The sequence below is a fragment of the Narcine bancroftii genome, chromosome 10 (genome assembly GCF_036971445.1).
Source record: "Narcine bancroftii isolate sNarBan1 chromosome 10, sNarBan1.hap1, whole genome shotgun sequence".
Taxonomy (NCBI): Eukaryota; Metazoa; Chordata; class Chondrichthyes; order Torpediniformes; family Narcinidae; genus Narcine; species Narcine bancroftii.
This window is the reverse complement of record NC_091478.1, coordinates 22,484,841-22,504,277: the sequence shown is the minus strand read 5'-3', so window position 1 is coordinate 22,504,277 and position 19,437 is coordinate 22,484,841. Positions and strand designations below refer to the sequence as shown.

At 39.0% G+C, this 19,437-nt stretch overlaps 1 protein-coding gene across 6 annotated transcripts in view; it reads left to right on the top strand.

Annotated features, from left to right (window-relative positions):
• The window catches only part of slf2 (SMC5-SMC6 complex localization factor 2), a 102,671-nt gene that overhangs the window by 34,381 nt on the left and 48,853 nt on the right, over window positions 1-19,437 (top strand). For all 6 annotated transcript variants that reach the window (XM_069900105.1, XM_069900106.1, XM_069900104.1 and 3 more), the window contains 5 exons: window positions 4,840-5,768; window positions 7,808-7,881; window positions 8,738-8,863; window positions 17,235-17,402; window positions 18,304-18,406. In XM_069900105.1, coding sequence (XP_069756206.1) covers window positions 4,840-5,768; window positions 7,808-7,881; window positions 8,738-8,863; window positions 17,235-17,402; window positions 18,304-18,406 — 1,400 coding nt within the window. The remainder of the gene's footprint in view (window positions 1-4,839; window positions 5,769-7,807; window positions 7,882-8,737; window positions 8,864-17,234; window positions 17,403-18,303; window positions 18,407-19,437) is intronic.

Here is a 19,437-nt window from a genome sequence, read left to right as displayed (position 1 = left end):
CCAGTACTGATGGAGATTGTGAAGGAGAAGTTCTTACTAATCTTCATTGATTGTGGTCTGGAGGTGAGGAAATTCAATTACACAGTCCAGGTCTTAGAGTTTGCTGATCTCTTTTGAGGAGACGATGGTGTTAACTATAGTCGGTAAAGAGCATCCTGATGTATGCATCTTTGCTGTACAGATGTTCCATGGCTTTGTGTAGAGCCAGTGAGATGGCATCCACTGTAGGCCTATTTCTATAGATGAATGAATCCATTTCACTGCTCAGATAGGAGCTGATCTGCTTTATCACCAGCCTTTCAAAACACTTCATTACTGTTGATGTAAGTGCTACTGGTCAATAGTTGTTGAGGCAGGTTACTACATTCTTTTTAGGCACCAGTATGATTGATGCCTGTTTTTTTTTTAATTTTTTTTTTTATTTTTTATTTTTCACACCATAAATCACATTAGCCATGATATACACTTTTTCTTTTTCACACATATACAGTGACTTTTTCTCCCCCCCCGCCCCCATCCCTCCTCCCAAGCCACCCCCCCACCCCCCCCCCCCTCTCATCCATTTTAGGTATACAATCTAGGTTGCATTAGATTGATGCCTGTTTGAAACACGTTGGTACAATGCCCTGCTGGAGTGAGATATTGAAGATATCCTTGAATATCGTGGTAATTTGTCCAGTACAGATCTTTAATACTTGGCCAGGTTCTTTGTCCAGACTGGATGCTTTCCTCAGCATTCACGTAGGCACTGACGTACTTTCTTCACAAAGCCATTAGTGTGTTGGGTCCAGAAAGATCCGAGATGGTGACTCCCAGATATGGCAGGATGGGATCATTGGGAAGTGGGGGTGTGGAGGGGTGTTTCTTCACTGTTACTGTCATTAAATTGGTCGTAGAAGGCATTGGGATCCTCTATAGATTTGGTTTTGTAATAGGTTATGGCATTTTGGGCCTGCCATAGCTGCGAGTGACTCTTATTTCCATTTTCATCCAGAATCTCCACCACCCAAGAGATAGCTTTCCAGGTCATACCCGCTCCTGGTGTACTGATCTGGATCTCCAGACTTAAATGCTTGTGATCTGGCTCTCAGCAGGTTCTGGATTTCATTGTTCATCCAGGATTCTGTTTGGTGAAACCCCTGAATTATTTGGTGCGGTTTTGATAGTGTGTGACAGGCTTGGTGTACTCATTCAGATGCTCAACAGAGTCCTTGACCACTGCCCAATCTGCTAACTTGAGGAAGTTGTGTAACTGTTCTTCAGCCTCCTGCGACCACTTTCTAGCTGTCCTGACCTCCAGAGCCTCACTTTTTAGGCTCTGTCTGTATGAAAGCAGAAAGAGCACAGCCAGGTGATCAGACTTGCCAAAATGTGGTCTCAGGAAAGAATGGTAGGCCTTCCTTGGTGTTGCAGTGATCAAGTGTGCTGAGATCTCTGGTACAGCAGGTTATATGTTGGTGGTAGTTAGGCAAGATTTGCTTGACACAGGGCTGGTTAAATTTGCTGACTAAGATTTGTAGTGTGTCAGGCTGAGCCGTTTCTAATTTAATGACCTCATCATGCAACTCCACAAGTGCCTGCTTGTATTTGGCATCAGAAAGGATGTAAACTCCGGTGAGAATCACTGATGAGAACCCTCGGGGGAGATGAAAGGGTCTGCATTTAATCGAGATGTGCTCTAAGGCACATAAAACACATACTGCCTCCTCTCCATTTTCCAGAATTGGAGTTCTGATCCAGTCTAGATGGTGAAACTATCTGGTTGGTTAGCGGTGCCTGGTCTTTTCTCTGTAGCCAAGTCCTGCCGCAGCAAATAACTGAGATTTGCCTTGCTTGTCTCTGGTAGAGTAGCCTTGCCCTCAGGTTGTTGATTTTATTCTCCAGTGACTGGACATTTGCCAGTCATATGGATGGTAGGGGAGGTCTCAGACCCCTTGTAGCCTGCTCATAGATTTCCCCAGGCACAGTGGCTGGTGGTTGAGGAAAAAAGTGTCAAGTTTTTCTGGAGTTTTCACAGTATGCATTAAAGACGATATGCTTATTTTGGACAAAGTATTTGAAACAATGCTGTGCTGCATTTGATGGAATTGAATGTATGAAGTGGCAGTAGCAAAGAAAGCTCCTGTTATCTGAAATTCAAGCAACTGGCAATCACCATCAAACAAAAAAATCCACAGAAAATAAATACGGAAGCTTAAAATTAGTGAGCTTCGCTGTTGGTTTTCGAATGACACAACACACTATCTCAGTTGTTTGGCATCTATCAAACCACGTAGGTGCTGGATACCGGGTTTTTTTTACTGTAATTGAGTAGATATGGTCTATTTAAGCTATGGAAATGTTTCAAAAGTACAAGGCAGATAAGAACCCTGATGCCAGTATCACAACTAAATGCATTTGTATTTTCTGTATTCTGTTAAATCTTTGCCAACTTGGATTCATGAAATGTTTCAGAGAAGTATTGATACATTTTTGGATTCACTCCAATTGATATTTGTTGGGTCAAATGGTCTTGCTGTGAACTGTCAGCGCATACTCAATATTCCAGAGGCCTAACCACAGTTTATAACCTCACTTCAATGCATTGGTAATGGAATGCTGCACTGGTTGACAGCTGATCTTTTAAATAAGAAACTAAACCGAGCCCTTGGGTAATTTTTTTTTCTTTTCCGTAAGAGCAGATGGATTTGGCTATTTTTGTCCCTCAGCTAATGTAATTAAAACATGGTCTCTTTGGTTTAGATTTTGCATTTGTAACAATGACTATTGTTTGCTATCATTACATCTTCAAATAATCAGCAATTTCCAACCTAGGTACGTGACAGGTAAACATTTAAATCTAGAAATTGTTTGTGATTTCTTAGCCCCACCCCATCATTCATTGCTGCATTAAAACCATTTCTAAAATAATCTTCAGAAATCAATGATCTCTGAAATCCTCCAAGAATTTCAAGCTTTGTTGGATCTCTAGGATGTAGGACATCACAGGAACTGGCTCTTTGGATCATGGTGTTAGCGCCAAATATATGGTATGTCCAAATCTCTTGCAATAAAATCCAATTTTCCATTTGTCTTTCAAGATGATGTATTTGCTTTCAGTTTTGTATATATTCAGGAACTCTCACCTCTAAACATTTTTTTTGTTTTTTGCCATATAAATTATCCAAAAATCAAAATTACAGAGGCCAGAAATAAGAACCACGAGCAGAAAGGGTTGGAAATATTCCTACCTCAGAAACCCAAGAGGGGAGCGAAACTGGTTCAACATTTCAGACTAGTGACTCTTCATCTAACTGTAAAGCGTCATAGAGGGAAAAAGTTCTAATGTTGTAGAGAAAAGACAAAGGGTGGAGACGACAAAAGGGAATGTCTGTGATTGGATGCAGACCAGAAGTGATTGAACAAAACTGTTTATGGTTGGTGCTCGCAGAAAGAGGATGGCAGTGATTTGGGAATAATGAAGTTGCAAGTAGGAATTGAATGAAATCTGACACTAACATCACGTCTCACAGCATTGGAATTGATTCTTTGGCATAATGTGTCTATTTCCACCATCAGGTACCCATCTATGTACTAATTCAGTGGAACCCCAATTTAATGTGAATTCAGATATAACATGATGAGTCATTGGACTCAATGGCAGGAGCATCCATATATTAACTACAAAGAATGAGTTACAATACCTCTGTGCTGAACAAACTCTGCACCTCTCTGCCCAGTCCTGAGGCAGTCACAGTGCCGAGGCAACAGGAGAGGATGGGTAACATTGACCAGGTTCCCCCTGCTACAGGAGTATACGAACGTTAGTCCATTCGGGGATTTTGTACTCCAACCCTGGGGTCCCTTTCCTATTTATAGGTTGCCTGCTGCTACCCTCGTTAGTGAACGGGTACACAATAAACTATGCACCTGATAGGATACCCCCACTCACACAGTAATTAATACAACCTCCCGCACAGTTAAACCAGTCTCCCACTCCCACGTAGTTAAAGCTCCAGTCATAAATCTTTGAACCCTGCTGGCAGTGCCAATTTTGAGAAAGTGTCAGGTTCATTGGGTTCACTGGGAGACAAGTCTTGACACAAGTTTGCAATCAAACGTAACTTTATTAATGCAACAATTAGTAGAAGAGCATGGGAAAATTGTAGTGGGAATAAAACACACTTGGATAAATTAATAAAAGAGCATGGGAAAATACACACAATTTAATAAAACATACATGCACAATTTATAAAGGAGAGAGGGAACATCATAACAGGAAACAAATGGAAGAACGTTAAACAGAACACAATTATTAAATCACAAAGGCAAAGAAGACATTCGCACACTATAAGCAGGAGTTGTCCACACCCTCCCGGACCCCTGTTTGAGAGGAGGTGGATCTAATACCATTGGTACTCGGGAGTAGACGCATGCTCTTGGACCCCTGATCAGTTGAGAGCTGCAGCTTTACTGCCAAAATTGTTCTACAGCAATTTCAGGCAGAAAGGCCATGTGACCACCAGTAGTAGGGACCACACACAGCTGGACATTGAATTATTTCTGTTACATTCTCTTTTCATCCTCTTCTGCTCAACTTGGAGAAATCCAGAATTCTCTCCTTTGGTTCGTTTGTACATCCCCTGTTAATGGAGGTGAGGTTTTCATATGCATGTAAGCTTGAAATGTTGACACTGTAAATATAATGAAACTTCATTGGTGTTTTAATCCACAAACTTAGATTTACTGCAAACTATGTCACAAAATATGTTTTGAGTGTACTGCTAGCTGTGTTTTTCAACTTTGCTTTTCTGTTGAAGCCTTTTTTTAAAAAAAAAAAAATCCCTTTTTATTTTTTAGAGAGTAGGAGCATTTCTACACAAGATTCTGTTTTAAAACTTGTAGCAAAAATGCTGCCTTCAGGTACTCTGAAAATGTGCAAAAAAGAGGCAGCCCAGCGTCACCATTCCTTCCCTCCTTGTTCGGAGAGGAAACACTCGAGTGCCTTGAAAACCAGATTTCCAGCTGGCTTGCCCATCTCGTATTCAAAGGAGAAAAGAAAACGTAATTCAATAGATGAGGATGTTCAAAGAAAGAAGCAAGTCTCTCAGAAGTTAGGTGCATCTTTCCATAAGAAAAGATGTGAAAGCAGGATCACTGATAAATATAGCAGTGGTGTGACTGAAAATATTTGCAACGGAGTACTGAAAGATCACAATAATGGTGTATTGGAAAATGAGGATACGGTACTTGAAGCTGATGAATTTCCAGAAGATGGCTGTTTGCCTTTAGATTCATTGAATGAGAAACTATCTGGTCACATCCCTCCAAATTCGTGCACAAGGCTGCCTACAGAGGAGAAAGTCAAGACTGCCCTAGACAGTGCAATTTCTTCAAAAGAAAATAGATCTGGTTTCTTGGGTCGACACTCTTTGGTACCCTTAGACAGCAAAAGGATACAAAGACTTGAATCTAATTCTTTCGCTCTTTTGCCTTTGAACGAGGATGCTAGGACTTCATTACCCTCGCAGGAGAAGAGACAGTTTGAAAAGAAGAGCACTCTTCAATTAACAGACGCAAAAGACCCTGAGAAGAAACCGAGACCCAATTACCTGGACAGTGATGATGAAGACAGTTGCAATTTAGACAGTGATGATGAAGAAGATGAAAATTTGATGGCTTTGGATGATCTCCTAACTTTACAGAGCAAACCAATAACAGCAACACCAGAAAAATGTGCCGTTTCTTTTCAGTCATCTACCCCAATCACACCAGTGGCATCAATGTCTGTAAGTTTTAAAAAAAAACCCATATTCTTAGATATGTGTCCTCCACCTTTTCTTTTTATTTTGCATTCAACTTTTACAAACTTCGTATCAACTCTCATTTATGTAATTGTTTTTTAGAAAGTTAGTTTTGCCAAGATTTTGTAAAGGACAGCGTTGCTAATCATAAAAATGCTATAGTTGGATTGAAGGAGAAAAATTTTGCCCAGTATTGGTCAGACTGTGTAACGTCAACTTAAAGAATTGTTCTTTTTCCACATTATTGAAAACTTGCTATATGTAGCTCTTCTCATTCATTTAAAATATCTGGAAGAGAGAACATGAATTTTGTCTGCAACTTTATTTATCTGTGAAGATGTTGAGATTCAATTAATTGCAGCAAAAATGTATACAATAAAGCCTCTGATGTCCGAGAACCATAGAACACTAAAGCACAGAAACAGGCCCTATGGCCCATCTAGTCTGTGCTGAACAATAATCCTGCCTCGTCCCAATGGCCTGCACCCGAACCACAGCCCAAACACTCTTCAGATCCATGAACCTGCCCATATTTTTCTTAAATGTCAAAATGGAGCCCGCATTCTTCACCTTAGCTGGCAGCTTATTCCACACTCTGACCACTCTCTGCATAAAGATGTTCCTCTGAATGTTCCCTTTAAACATTTTGCCTTTAATCCATATCCTCTAGTTCTTGTCTCACCCAACCTCAGTGGAACTAGTCAATGAACTTACCCATTTGAGAAACACACTTATTCATGATTTCACACTTATGATAGCGTCTTCTCTTTGTGGCAGCAGGGGCCTAAACCTCAAAGGTTCTTTTTATTGTCATGTAATTATACATTAAAATGTAATATAAACAAAGGAGAACCGGGGAGGCAATGACTAATATTCGGAGGGTCAGAAATAGTGATGGATGGAGAGACATGATTGCCCAAGCTGAATGGCAAGACACCTGAATGAATGAAACAATGCATTTCAGGCAAACAAAGAGTCGCCATGAGCATTGCCCCACTGCCCCTACAGTAGGAGAAAGAAAGCAAAAGAGTCTCTAAGCTGGAAACTGGCAATGATGGGGCTACAACTACTCAGTTCGCATGATTTTTGGGTAATTTTTATTTTCAATGTATTGTATAGGAAGTCCATTTTTGTGTTTTCAAGCTAAGATAACTTAGAATGACATCAAGGCTGGAATTTAATTCACTTTTTTCGTCTTGTAATGCATCTAAAGTTGTGAGGACTTAGGTGCTGGTTGCCATGAACCCAGTCTGGTTGACGCATTGATTTGTGCAAAGACAGTTCAGCAATTATACCCAGCCAGTTAACTGCAGGATTATAGATACAATTCCTTCAGTTTGGTCAACTACAGCCACCCTAATGTTGGGGTTATGAATGAGGGAATTGTGTTGGAAAACCAGTAGTACACAATGACACGTCAAATGATCTGGCATAAACTGTTTAAAAGAAAAAAAATTGTGACCAGACTGAGAAAATTGTTGGTCAGCAAGCAAAAAGTGAAGGAAGGGAATTGACTCTTTTGGAAAGGACAACATTATTTCAGATTCTGTCAGCTCGATAGTTTGATGGCTCAGTTAATCATTTCATCCAGTAACAAAATAGAAGAAATGATTGCTCTTGATCAACAGAAGCCTACTCAGTACAATTTTAACATTATAATTGTTTGAGCGAGGTGCTTAATAGTGGAAGCCTTTTGCACAGCCACGTCTAAGCATGCAAGGGAAAATTAGGGAAAAATCATTATTGATTTCAGGTAATAGAAAATTAGATTCTCAAATCATGTAGCTTTTAATGTTTGAACAATAAATATAACAGCAAGTAATTTCATGGCATTGTTATTATTCTGATTCTGTATATTTTGTGTCTACAGTAGCCCTGTAAGGATAGTGTGAGAGTAATTCACAAGGCATTGAAATATTCTCTACTCCTCAACGTGTGGCTTGGTCTACTTTACCAGTGTGAAAATGAACTTCAGTATTTTTTAAACCTAAAACCTCCTTACATCATTGTTTCTTGATTTCCAGTTCAAAAATAGCAGACAGACAAATTATTCAAATAGCTTTGAACGTCTCCTTAAAGAAAAGCAGCAGTCTGAGAGGTGAGTTCTCTTTATCCTTATACCTTGATGACAATTAGTATTCATTGGCATTTTGCAGATGGATCTTCTCAAAACTCAACATATTGTTTCTTTTCACTGTCCATTCTGTCAGGAAATTTGTGCTTAATAATTTAAGGTTTTATTTAAATACATTCGATAATTAATAATGGAAGACAGGAGCCATTAATTTCACTACATTGAATCAATGATACCACTGATATTTCAGCCAGAACTGTAGTGTGTTGTGCTCCAGAATGTCTTGTTTACTTGATATGTGGAGATATTGAGTGACAGAAGCTCCACAGAAATGAGGCTGCAATGGCCCATATAACAATATTGAGGTAGTTCCTTTTGATTTAAAGTTGGAATTAATCCATCTTCTGAATTTATCGAATGCTGGCAAAATAGGATAACTAATGGGGTGGCATGGTTAGAATAGATGTTAGCACAACACTATTACATGCCAGTGACCCAGGTTTAAATCTGGCACTTTGTAAAAAAACTTGTATGTTCTCCGTGTCTGCATGGGTTTTCCCTGGGTGCTTCAGTTTCCTCCCACCTTCCAAAATGTATGGTATTGTAGATTAATTTGGGTGCAATTGACTGACATGGGTTTAAATGCCTGGAACTGGTGTCTAATGTGCTTTAAATAAAATAAAATTACTAAGTGCATTTTGCATAAATTATATCAGTGATGTACCATAGAAAATGTCCTTGTGCTTTGGCATTGTTTCCCAGGGAATAATTGGTTTTCCTGACACTTGGTTTAAATTTGAATAGCAGTAGTTTAACTCTGTCTGCTGTTGTAGAAAGCTCCCTTTTCAGTCGAATGCTGATCACTTTGCACCATCTTTAGACTGGGTGAAACACTAAAAGACAAGAAAAATGTGCAGGATGGGGTTGTTGACAACAGTTGTCTAACTGATGAAGATGATGAACACAGCATGGATGAAGGGATGGATCAAATTGAAGAGGAACACAGGTTAGTGATGCCCAACAATTGGATATACTGTATTTGGGAGTTTTATGGAATCTTAAACTTGTATCAGAGGAAGGGGGCATCTGGCCCATGATTTATGCTGGCCAAAACATTCCTATGACAGCTCTTGTCCCTCCTCTTAGGTTCTTGCTCTTTATATGCACTGTGGAATAAATGTTTTTTTTCTTCTCTTTCAGGTAATGAATTAGACTCTTTGAGAGAAAAATGTCCTCTGCCCCCTCCACTTTTAAAATCTAGTAATTAATTAATTTAAATGCATTTTATTTATCGTGATTGATTCTTCCTTTTTCTATCAGACCGTTACACTGTGTTGAGATCTTCATATTTTTGTTTGAAGTGTTCCATGAATTTCCACCTCTTGTCACCATTTTATAGGGATTTCAAATGTAGATGCTGGTCATGTCTCTTTGCTAGATCAGTTCACTGAACATAGAACATCTAGAGTTTCCATTTGCAAAGATTATGGAATGGTCTTTGTTATGGAACTGACACAAAAAGGACCAATAAGTGAAGCTGTGATTTGGCAAGCAGTTAGCATAGGAATCTTTGACCCCCACTACTATGCTATTTACATCACACAAAAGGAAGTGATCTTAACTGCTCTTACCTATAGGAATGTCTTATTACTATAACTATAGCAAGGATAGTAAGTATGTTGCAGGACCTCTCCTGAACCCATAATATCACCTCAAGTAGTCAGGAAAGTGCAGCAGTGCCTACACTTCCTTTGGATGTTGAGAAGACCATCTCTACTGACCACCAGCTTGACAACATTTACAGGAGCACAAATGAGTGTCCTGTCTGGCTGCATCATTGTGTATTATGGTAGTGGCAAAACATCAGATTGGAAATCAACACAGAGCATCATCAAAACAGTTGAGAAGATTGCTCGGGTCTCCCTTTCCTCTAATGGCAATATTGCTTAACGAGAGCTCAAAGAATTATGAAAGAACCTCTCCATCCAGCACACATATCTGTGATCCATTACCTTAAAGAAAGAGGTACAGAAACATTAAAATCAGGACTGCCAGGATGGGAAGCAGGATGGAACACTTGCCCTTGTTTCTAACAGTGGTTTTAAGGTAGAGGTAGAGGAGAGACTTGTTTGCTGTAAATATCACCAACAGCCTGTTCTGATCCACCACATTGATGCAATAGCAAAGAAAAACCATCAATGTATCTGCTTCTTCAGAAGTCAAAGAAAATTTGGTATGTTCCCAGGGTCCCATAGAAATGGTTATAAATACACTATAACCATAAAACAATTATAGCACGGAAACAGGCCATTTTGGCCCTTCTAGTCTGCCCTGGGCTAAGTTCTCTCCTCTAGTCCCACCTACCTGCACCCTACCTATAACCCTCCATTCTCCTCCCATCTATATGCCTATCCAATTTTTCCTTCAATGACAAAATGGACCCTGCCACCACTACTTCTACCAGAAGCTCATTCCACACAGCCACTACTCTCTGAGCAAAGAAGTTCCCCCTCGTGTTACTTCTAAACTTTTGCCCCTTAACTCTTGACCTCTTGTTTCAAGCTCTCCTACTCTCACTGGAAAAAGCCTATCCACATCAACTATCTATCTGCCTCATAATCTTAAATACCTCTATCAAATCCCCTCTGAACCTAATTTGATCAATCTTTCTTTATAATCTAGATGCTTAAACTGGGTAATATTTTTGTAAATATTCTCTGTACTCTCTCAACCTTGTTGATATCCTTCCTATAATTTGGTGACCAGAACTGCACACAGAACTCTAGCTTTGGCCTCACCAATGCCTTGAACAGTCTTAAAATCACTTCCCATCTCATATGCATTGATTTATAAAGACCAGCGTACTAAAAGCCCTCTTCACCACCCTATCCACACGAGATTTTACCTTCAGGGAACCGTGCACTGTTATTCCTAGATCTTTCTGCTCCACTGAATTCCTCAGTGCCCTCCCATTTACTACGTACGTCCAGTTTTGATTATTCCTACCAAAGTGAAGCACTTCACACTTCTCAGCATTAAACTCCATCTGCCATCTTTCAGCCCACTCTTCTAAGCCGTCCAAATCCCTCTGCAATCTTTGAAAACCTTGTTCATTATACACAATTCCACATATTTTAATATCATCTGCATATTTACTAATCCAATTTACCATCCCATCATCCAGATCATTAATGTATATGACAAACAACAATGGATCCAATGCAGATCTCTGAGGTACACTGCTTGTCACCAGCCTCCAACCTGACAAACATTTATCCACTTTGTCTCTCTGGCATCTCCCTTCCATCCACTGTTGAATCGTTTGACTATCTCAAAATTAATACCTAATGACTGACCTTCCATGCGGAACCTTATTGAAGGCCTTACTGGTCAATACCTTCATCAACATTCCTAGTCACTTTTTCAAAAAATTTAACAAGATTGGTCAAACATGACTTTCAATGCACAAATCCATGTTGAGTGTTCCTGATCAGACCCCCTCTCTCCAGATGCTTGTTTATACTATCTCTAAGAACGCTTTCCATTTATTTATCTACTACAGATGTCAAACTTACAGGCCAATTATTGCTAGGCTTGCTCCTCGAACTCCTTTTAAATAACTGAACCACATGTACAATATGCCAATCCTCCGACACGATACCCATCTCAAATGACATTTGAAAAATCACTGTCAGAGCCTCTGCTATTTCCTCACTAACTTCTCTCAAGGTCATGGGGAAAATCCTGTCAGGACCTAGAAACCTATCCACCTTTATATGCTTCAAAAGTTCCAGTACTTCCTCTTTCTTAATCACTATAGTCTCCATATTTACCCTCTTTGCTTCCTTTACCCTGCACAATTCAGTATCCTTAGTGAATACTGAAGAAAATAAATTGTTCAAGATCTCCCCCATCTCTTTTGGCTCTACACACAGTTGTCCACTCTGATTGTCTAAAGGACCAATTTTATCGCTCACGCTCCCTTTACTATTAACATGTTTGTAGAAACCCTTTGGATTTATTTTTATCCTGCTGTTCAGATGCATTACAGTTTGTTATGGGAAAACCTCTGCCCAAGTCTGGACAAAGTTGCTGAGAGTTCTAAATGCAAATAAATTAAAACTCATGAAAAATAACCTTCCCTCCAATGATTCTATTTAATTTCTTGGTGCCTCAGGGAAGCAGCCAACATCCTGGTCACACTCTTTTTCCATGTGTTTGAAGAATTCAAGTATGGTTTCTTTTTCTGCTGTTTTTCAGAATCTTGAGCAAATCACTCATTGGTAAAAGATGCCCTGCACTGTTTAACTATATTTTCTCATTTAGCTCTAAATCCTACGGGGATTTTTTAATAAATATGACATGATATCCTGCTCTTTAGTTTTTATTCTTGAACTATCTGGTGTAAAATGTTCGGGTTGATTTGCCCCATATCACTCAAACTTTTTTCTACTGTATCTTGGTGCATGTGACCGATGAACAATTAAATTCAAAATACCCATAAAACAATCTTGGAGTCACATTTTTTTGAGTCAAGTTCTCAGTAATTCTTGTTTCTAGGAAGTTACATGAAGAGTGTAGCCTATTTTCTAGTCTTTTAAGGAAGTCCATGTTCATCTAGAAAGCTTTATTTTATTATTATTGTCTTGTTTAACTCTGCTAATCCACTCTGTTTGGAAATCTTTTTTTGAATTTTTTATTTTTCACACTATGAACCATACTGAACAAAATACACACAAACATTTCCCTTTTGAATATACACAGTGTCATTTTCTCCCCTTTTCCCCCCTCCCTTCCCTCCCTCCTTCCCACCCCCCTCCCTACCCTCTAAACGTTCAACATATACAATACAATAAACCCATTAAACAATGTCATCACACAATGAAAATAAACAAGAAAATTTTGTCATCTACTTCTTCTCATTCTATCATTTTAGGGGTTGGAGGTCCGTGGTAGGTCCTCTCTGTTGTGTTCCATGTACGGTTCACAAATTTGTTCAAATAATGTGACTTTATTTTTTAAATTATATGTTATTTTTTCCAATGGAATACATTTATTCATTTCCATGTACCATTGCTGTACTCTCAGGCTCTCTTCTGATTTCCAAGTTGACATTATACATTTTTTTGCTACAGTTAAGGCTATCATAATAAATCTTTTTTGCGCTTCATCCAGTTTAATTCTTTACTTATATTACTTAGGAGAAAGATCTCTGGATTTTTTGGTACATTGCTTTTTGTGATTTTATTTAGTATCTGATTTAGATCTTCCCAAAATCTTTTCACTTTCTCACATGCCCAAATTGCATGTACTGTTGTTCCCGTTTCCTTCTTACAGCGAAAACATCTATCTAATGTTGGATCACATTTATTTAACTTTTGGGGCGTGATATATAGACTGTGTAACCAATTATATTGTATCATGTGTAACCTTGTATTTATTATATTTCTCATAGTTCTGGAGCATAACTTTTCCAGTAATTTCATTTTTTATCTTTGTTTAAATCCTTTTCCCACTTTTGTTTAGGTTTATAGCTTATTTCATCATTTTCCTTATCTTGCAGCTTAATGTACGTTTATTATAAATCTTTTAATTATCATTGTGTCTGTAATCACGTATTCAAAGCTGCTTCCTTCAGGTAGTCTCAAGCTGTTACCCAATTTATCCTTTAAATGAACTTTCAATTGATGATATGCAAACATTGTACCATGACTTATTCCGTATTTGTACTTCAACTGTTCAAATGTTAAATTATTTCCCAAAAAACCATTTTCTATTCTTTTGATTCCTTTTCTCTCCCATTCTCTAAAGGAAAGGTTGTCTATTGTAAAAGGGATTAGTGGATTTTGCATCAATAATAATTTTAGTATTTGGTAATTCTTTTTTTTCCTATCTAAGTGGATCTTCTTCCATATATTAAATAAATGATGCAATACTGGTGAGCTTTTATATTGCACCAACTTTTCATCCCACTTATAAAGTATATGTTCCGGTAGCTTCTCCCCTATTTTATCCAGTTCTATCTTAGTCCAGTTTGGTTTTTTCCTTGTCTGGTTAAAATCTGATAAATACCTTAATTGTGCGGCTCTGTAATAATTTTTAAAGTTTGGTAACTGCAAACCACCTTGGTTATATCTCTCTGTTAATTTATCTAACGCTACCCTCGGTTTCCCCTCTTTACACAAGAATTTCCTTATTATTCTCTTTAGTTCATTAAAGAATTTCTCTGTTAAGGGAATTGGTAATGTTTGAAATAAGTATTGTATCCTTGGGAACACATTCATTTAATGCAGTTTACCCTCCCTATCAATGGTAGTAGTAATTCTTTCCAATGTTCTAAGTCTTCCTGCAATTTCTTTATTAATGGCTGATATTTAGTTTTTACAAGTGGCTTAAGTTATTATCTAACCTGATACCTAGGTATCAGATTGTTGTGCTTGCCATTTAAATGGTGATTCTTTTTAAAATTCTGTATAATCCGCATTAATCATTGGCATCACTTCACTTTTCTTTGCGTTGATCTTGTTCAATTTCTTGTGTAATTCTTTTATTGATATTTCTGGTTCTGTTAGATATACTATGATCTCATCTGCAAATAAGATGATTTTATGCTCTTCCTTTATTTTTAATCCCTTTTATTTTATTTTCTATTCTTGTCAGTTCTGCCAATGGTTCTTCTTTCTTTGGCTTGGCTTCGCGGATGAAGATTTATGGAGGGGGTAAAAGTCCACGTCAGTTGCAGGCTCGTTTGTGGCTGACAAGTCCAATGCGGGACAGGCAGACACGGTTGCAGCGGCTGCAGGGGAAAATTGGTTGGTTGGGGTTGGGTGTTGGGTTTTTCCTCCTTTGCCTTTTGTCAGTGAGGTGGGCTCTGCGATCTTCTTCAAAGGAGGTTGCTGCCAGCCAAACTGTGAGGCGCCAAGATGCACGGTTTGAGGCGATATCAGCCCACTGGCGGTGGTCAATGTGGCAGGCACCAAGAGATTTCTTTAGGCAGTCCTTGTACCTTTTCTTTGGTGCACCTCTGTCACGGTGGCCAGTGGAGAGCTCGCCATATAACACGATCTTGGGAAGGCGATGGTCCTCCATTCTGGAGACGTGACCCACCCAGCGCAGCTGGATCTTCAGCAGCGTGGACTCGATGCTGTCGACCTCTGCCATCTCGAGTACTTCGACGTTAGGGATGAAAGCGCTCCAATGGATGTTGAGGATGGAGCGGAGACAAGGCTGGTGGAAGCGTTCTAGGAGCCGTAGGTGATGCCGGTAGAGGACCCATGATTCGGAGCCGAACAGGAGTGTGGGTATGACAACGGCTCTGTATACGCTTATCTTTGTGAGGTTTTTCAGTTGGTTGTTTTTCCAGACTCTTTTGTGTAGTCTTCCAAAGGCGCTATTTGCCTTGGCGAGTCTGTTGTCTATCTCATTGTCGATCATTGCATCTGATGAAATGGTGCAGCCGAGATAGGTAAACTGGTTGACCGTTTTGAGTTTTGTGTGCCTGATGGAGATGTGGGGGGGCTGGTAGTCATGGTGGGGAGCTGGCTGATGGAGGACCTCAGTTTTATTCAGGCTGACTTCCAGGCCAAACATTTTGGCAGTTTCCGCAAAGTAGGACGTCAAGCGCTGAAGAGCTGGCTCTGAATGGTTCTATTGCTAAGGCAAATAATAATGGGGATAATGGACATCCCTGTCTAGTTGACCTACTTAATTTAAATTGGTTTGATACATATCCATTTACTGCTACCTTCGCCAACGGTCCATTATACAATGCTTTAATCCAATTAATATATTTTTCTGGTAGATTGAACTGCTGTAATACTTTACATAAGTAGTTCCACTCTACTCTGTCAAATGCTTTTTCTGGATCTAAAGCAACAGCCACTGTTAGATTCTTGTTTCCTTGAACTGCATGAATTAGATTAATAAGTTTACAGACATTATCCACTGTTCATCTTTTCTTAATAAATCCAGTTTGATCTTGTTTTACTATTTTTGGTACACAATCAGCCAATCTGTTTGCTAATAATTTCACTATTATCTTGTAGTCTAAGTTAGTAGAGATATTAGTCTATATGATGCTGGTGTTAATGGATCCATTCCCATCTTTGGTATTACTGTAATTATTGCTGTCTTACATGAATCTGGCAAGTTTTGTGTTTCTTCTACCTGGTTCATTACTTCCAGGAGAGGAGGAATTAATAGCTCTTTAAATGTTTTATAAAATTCTATTGGAAATCCATCCTCTCCTGGTGTTTTATTGTTCGGCAGCTTTTTTAATATCTCCTGTACTTCCACCATTTCAAATGGTTTTATTAGTTTGTTTTGTTCCTCTTGCAATTTTGGCAGTTCAATTTTAGCTAAAAACTCTCTATTTTATCATCTTTTCCCTTGTTCTCAATTTGGTATAATTGTTCATAAAATTCACTAAAGTTTTCATTAATCTCTGTTGGGTTATATGTAATTTGTTTGTCCTTTTTCCTTGATGCCAGTATCATTCTTTTAGCTTGTTCTGTTTTAAGTTGCCAGGCTAATATTATGTTTTTCCTCCCAGTTCGTAATACCTTTGCTTTGTTTTCATTATGTTCTTCTCCACCTTGTACGTTTGTAATGTTTCGTATTTTATTTTTTTGTCCGCCAATTCTCCCTCTTTCATTATAACACTTGTTGCATTTGTGTTCCTGCTTATTACCTTCTAACCTGCATATGTATGTTCACCCTCCCTTTCTCGTACCTGCCTCTTTCTGCCTTTTTTATATCTTCTTCCACCCATCACCCACCTACCTCTCTCAACTCCACCACAACCACTCCCATCTTCCTTAGTCCACCTATCACCGACAGACCAGTCTCTCCCCTTCCATCTGGTTCCACTGTATCTCTTTATGAACTTCTATGCTTTTCTCTACTTTTCCTTCTCCGGTGTCTCTCTGACTCTTCACCTCTCCCACCTATCGAAAATCCTTATCCTCTCTGCCCCTTCCGAGCTTCTTTCCCCTGTCATATATGTAATATAATTTCCCCTCTTTCCCCCCCCCACCTTTCTTGCTTTAGTGTCCTGACCCAAAACATTGATTGACCTATGAATAACTCTCTATTTAACCTGCTGAAGTTCTCCAATAGTTCGAGATTCCATCATCAGCAGATTTTGTATTTCTCTGCAGTATCAAAGTCACGCCTGATTATCTTAGCTTTTCAGGTTCAGTTTGAGGCTGAACTAGAATTTCTTCCTTCAAAGCAAAGGGGGGAAAGATGCATGTATATTTTTAGCTATTTTTCTTAATTGTTCAGGGAAACAAGTTTAATGTATCAAAATATTTTGTCTTCAAAAATATTGATTAAAATATATTGTGCTAAACTGTTCCTCCTCCACTTGTGTGCAGAGCATTCATACTCAAATTCTCTGTGAAATCAGATGGAATTCCAGACTTGCATCCTGGAGAAAAGATTTTCAATGTGTTAGAGGCTGGAAAACATTTTAATCAACATAACCTCAAGATGACTCAGAGTGAATTAACAGCTCAAAACTTTGTGGAAAAAATTCTCCTTGGGTAAGGAAATGGTATAATACTGAGCGTCCTTTTGAAATGGATGTTAAATGAGTTTGTGGTATTCATGATTGACTGTAACCAAAAATTATTTTCAGTTTACTCTATGCAGCAAAAGTATTTGGAGTACTCATTTTAGTTAGTCAGCACTTTATCCTTCTGAACAGTTTAGCATTTATGGCAATTAGGATTTGATTGCAAAATTGAGCTTGTTTTCTTTCATTATTGTGCATTATCTGCTATTGGTGCAGTAAGGGGAGTTAGAAGGTCCAGGTCAATGAGAATTGAATGAATAAATCAAAATTATTAGCTGACATCACATCTCTGGGACTGTTGCATTTGCAAAGTTCCTGTCATTCAGACATAAACATGAAACTGGAGCCCAACTACCCCTTCAGGGTGGAAGTGAAAGTCCCATGGTGAATGGTCGCAAATTGTCACCATTATGTCCATGGCTTGTGACATACTTTTGAAAACGCATTGTCTGAAGCGTTTCAACCATGTTTTTTGATGTACTTAATTGGCTGTTAAGCTTTTTGGGGGCCCTAAGATGTGTTTAGGTCACTTAATAAATATATTTTCATTATTTCTCCTTTCTAGCCAAACCCTCCTCACAGTTTCTCCCATTTACATTTGTTGTTGATGAGAGTTACTAGGCTAATTTTACCAGTAGAAAAAGGATAAACATTATGGATTCTAGATATTGTAGACACATCTGGCACTTGCAGTTTATATTATTGTGCTTTTTTTAAAACTATTTGTGTAGGGTTTTATACTTGTAATAATTTTTTAATCTGGGTAATCATTTCGTCAAGAGGAAACCATAGTATAACCTGCGATAGCTCATAGCCAATGCTACTTTATTTCTCATTGTAATGCTAATAGAAGTCTTCTTGCTTTTCAGTTCTGGAACCAGTCAGAAGATCTTTTTATTCACTAATGGCATTGTAAGCCAAGCCTATTACATGTCACCATGCCCACAGGCAGTTTATAAATTCTTATTTAAGGTAAAGAGCACATAATTACATGGCAATTGCACTGATATAAGCATTGAGGCATTTTACAAGTTCTTATTGAAGGTAACCACTTTATTACATAGAAATTATGTTGATAATAACATTAGTGAAAATCAAGTGGACAAATGTCTTTTTAATTTTCAAATCTGTTACAGCAAAGCCATGTTGTGTTGACACTACTTTCCTGTATTGACATACAAGTTTGTACAAGTTCTACTTTGTCTTGTTTTGAAAATTCCTTTGCTGGGCAGGGAAATGGCAAATTTTCATTTTATAGTAACTTGTAATTCATTCCATCAGCTGTTGTATATTGAGACTATGACATTGTAACAGCCCGCTAACTGAGACGCAACCCAGTACACAAGATGGCCCATGAACACAGTGACTGTGCAGACCCCGCAGGGGCCAACTACCTTCGTCCCAGGTGACAACCCACACTGGGAGCAACGATGGGAACGCTATCCAATCCAAGGCCAATGCTGCTGTGACACCACTTCTGTTGTCTGCGGCGGGGAGGAATATAAACCAGATTTCCAGTGCAATAAACCAGTCTTCAACTTCTTGGGTGTGTCATTCTTCCCACACTTCGCGGTAGCACACATGCTACATTGGTGACCCCTACAGATCCACCTGACAGTTGAACCTGAAGATGCTGGACCAGGAAGCTCTTCACACGGTTTCGTTGAAGCTGCCAATGTTCTGGGAGTCGCAGTCCTACGTGTGATTTGAACAGGCCAAAGCCCAGTTTCACCTCTGACAGATTACTGCCAACACCACACGTTACTACTACGTGGTAAGCTTGCTCGACCAGGACACGGCAGCATGGATTGTCGATTTCCTGCAGCAGCCTCTGGAACAAGGCAAGATGCCCTCAAGGAGCTATTGACCTGCACCCTCGGGATCTCACGGCACAAGCACGTTGCTCAATTGTTGCAAATGGACGGATTGAGGGACAGGGCCCCATCCGCCCTCATGAGCGAGATGCTCACTCTTGCTGAGGGACACAGATCTCGTCTGCTCCT